The sequence below is a fragment of the Hipposideros armiger genome, unplaced genomic scaffold (genome assembly GCF_001890085.2).
Source record: "Hipposideros armiger isolate ML-2016 unplaced genomic scaffold, ASM189008v1 scaffold_2247, whole genome shotgun sequence".
Lineage (NCBI taxonomy): Eukaryota > Metazoa > Chordata > Mammalia > Chiroptera > Hipposideridae > Hipposideros > Hipposideros armiger.
Window position 1 is genome coordinate 10,332 of NW_017733593.1, and position 845 is coordinate 11,176.

The 845-nt window shown below is 45.0% G+C and overlaps 1 protein-coding gene across 1 annotated transcript in view; it reads left to right on the forward strand.

Annotated features, from left to right (window-relative positions):
* The window catches only part of ENTPD6 (ectonucleoside triphosphate diphosphohydrolase 6), a gene marked incomplete at its 3' end in the record, with an annotated part of 26,326 nt that overhangs the window by 10,306 nt on the left and 15,175 nt on the right, over window positions 1–845 (forward strand). Inside the window, exon 2 of the mRNA XM_019634926.1 lies at window positions 380–415. Within this exon, the coding sequence (XP_019490471.1) occupies window positions 380–415 (36 nt within the window). The remainder of the gene's footprint in view (window positions 1–379; window positions 416–845) is intronic.

Sequence of the window (845 nt, forward strand, 5' to 3'; positions counted from 1 at the left end):
ACTTAATTATGGTTCCTTACCAGCCCCTGATTTTAAAGATGACCTTAAGAGTTTGTTTGTTTGTATGGGAGGAGGGGAAGGGAACATTTGGTTCTCATCCAGCCTCCAAAAGAGGAAGCTGATGATAAAGAATAGGAGTGAGAGATGTGACATTTGGCAGAGTATTGTAGTTTTTTAGTACAGTGTCTTCTGGAACAGTCTGCCAGAAGCCACTGGATGACGTTATGAGTCAATCTTTCTGCAACTGATCTGAAGGCTGAGAGTCGTGAAGAAGTGGCCACTTTGTGCTCCTGAAACCTGAAAGTAGTCGTCTGCATCCTGTATGTTGTTTATGGTATCTCAAGTGATTCATATGCTGTTTTGTGACTCTCTCTTTTAGGCATTTCAGCCTGGATCACTGTCAACTTCCTAACAGGTATGATCACGTCATCATGAAGGTTAACAATTCAGTCCTCATTATAAGAGCAGGGGCCTCATTTCTACGCTTTAAAATACCCCCTTGGAGTTTCACAGTGTTCTGGCCCAAAGTCAGGTGTTGGAATGGTTAGGGTTGTCCACCTGGCTCGTCAGGGCGAGCACTTAGCTCTGAGATATAAGTACTAGGGACAGGGGTGCCTCTCTGCAGCCCCGGGGTAGTTTCCACCAGACGGCTCCTTCCCTCTTCCCCTCGCAGCATCCACCAGGGGCCCTGTCCGCTCATTTCTGAGAGAAGTCAGGAATAAAACTAGTCATGTCCTTCAACTACTAAATATGTTATGAATGCTAATCACCTTATTACTGAATTTCTCAGCTGTAGGTAGAACAGAGAAACATCTGTTCTTGGAAACAGGCAGCAAGGAGTAAAT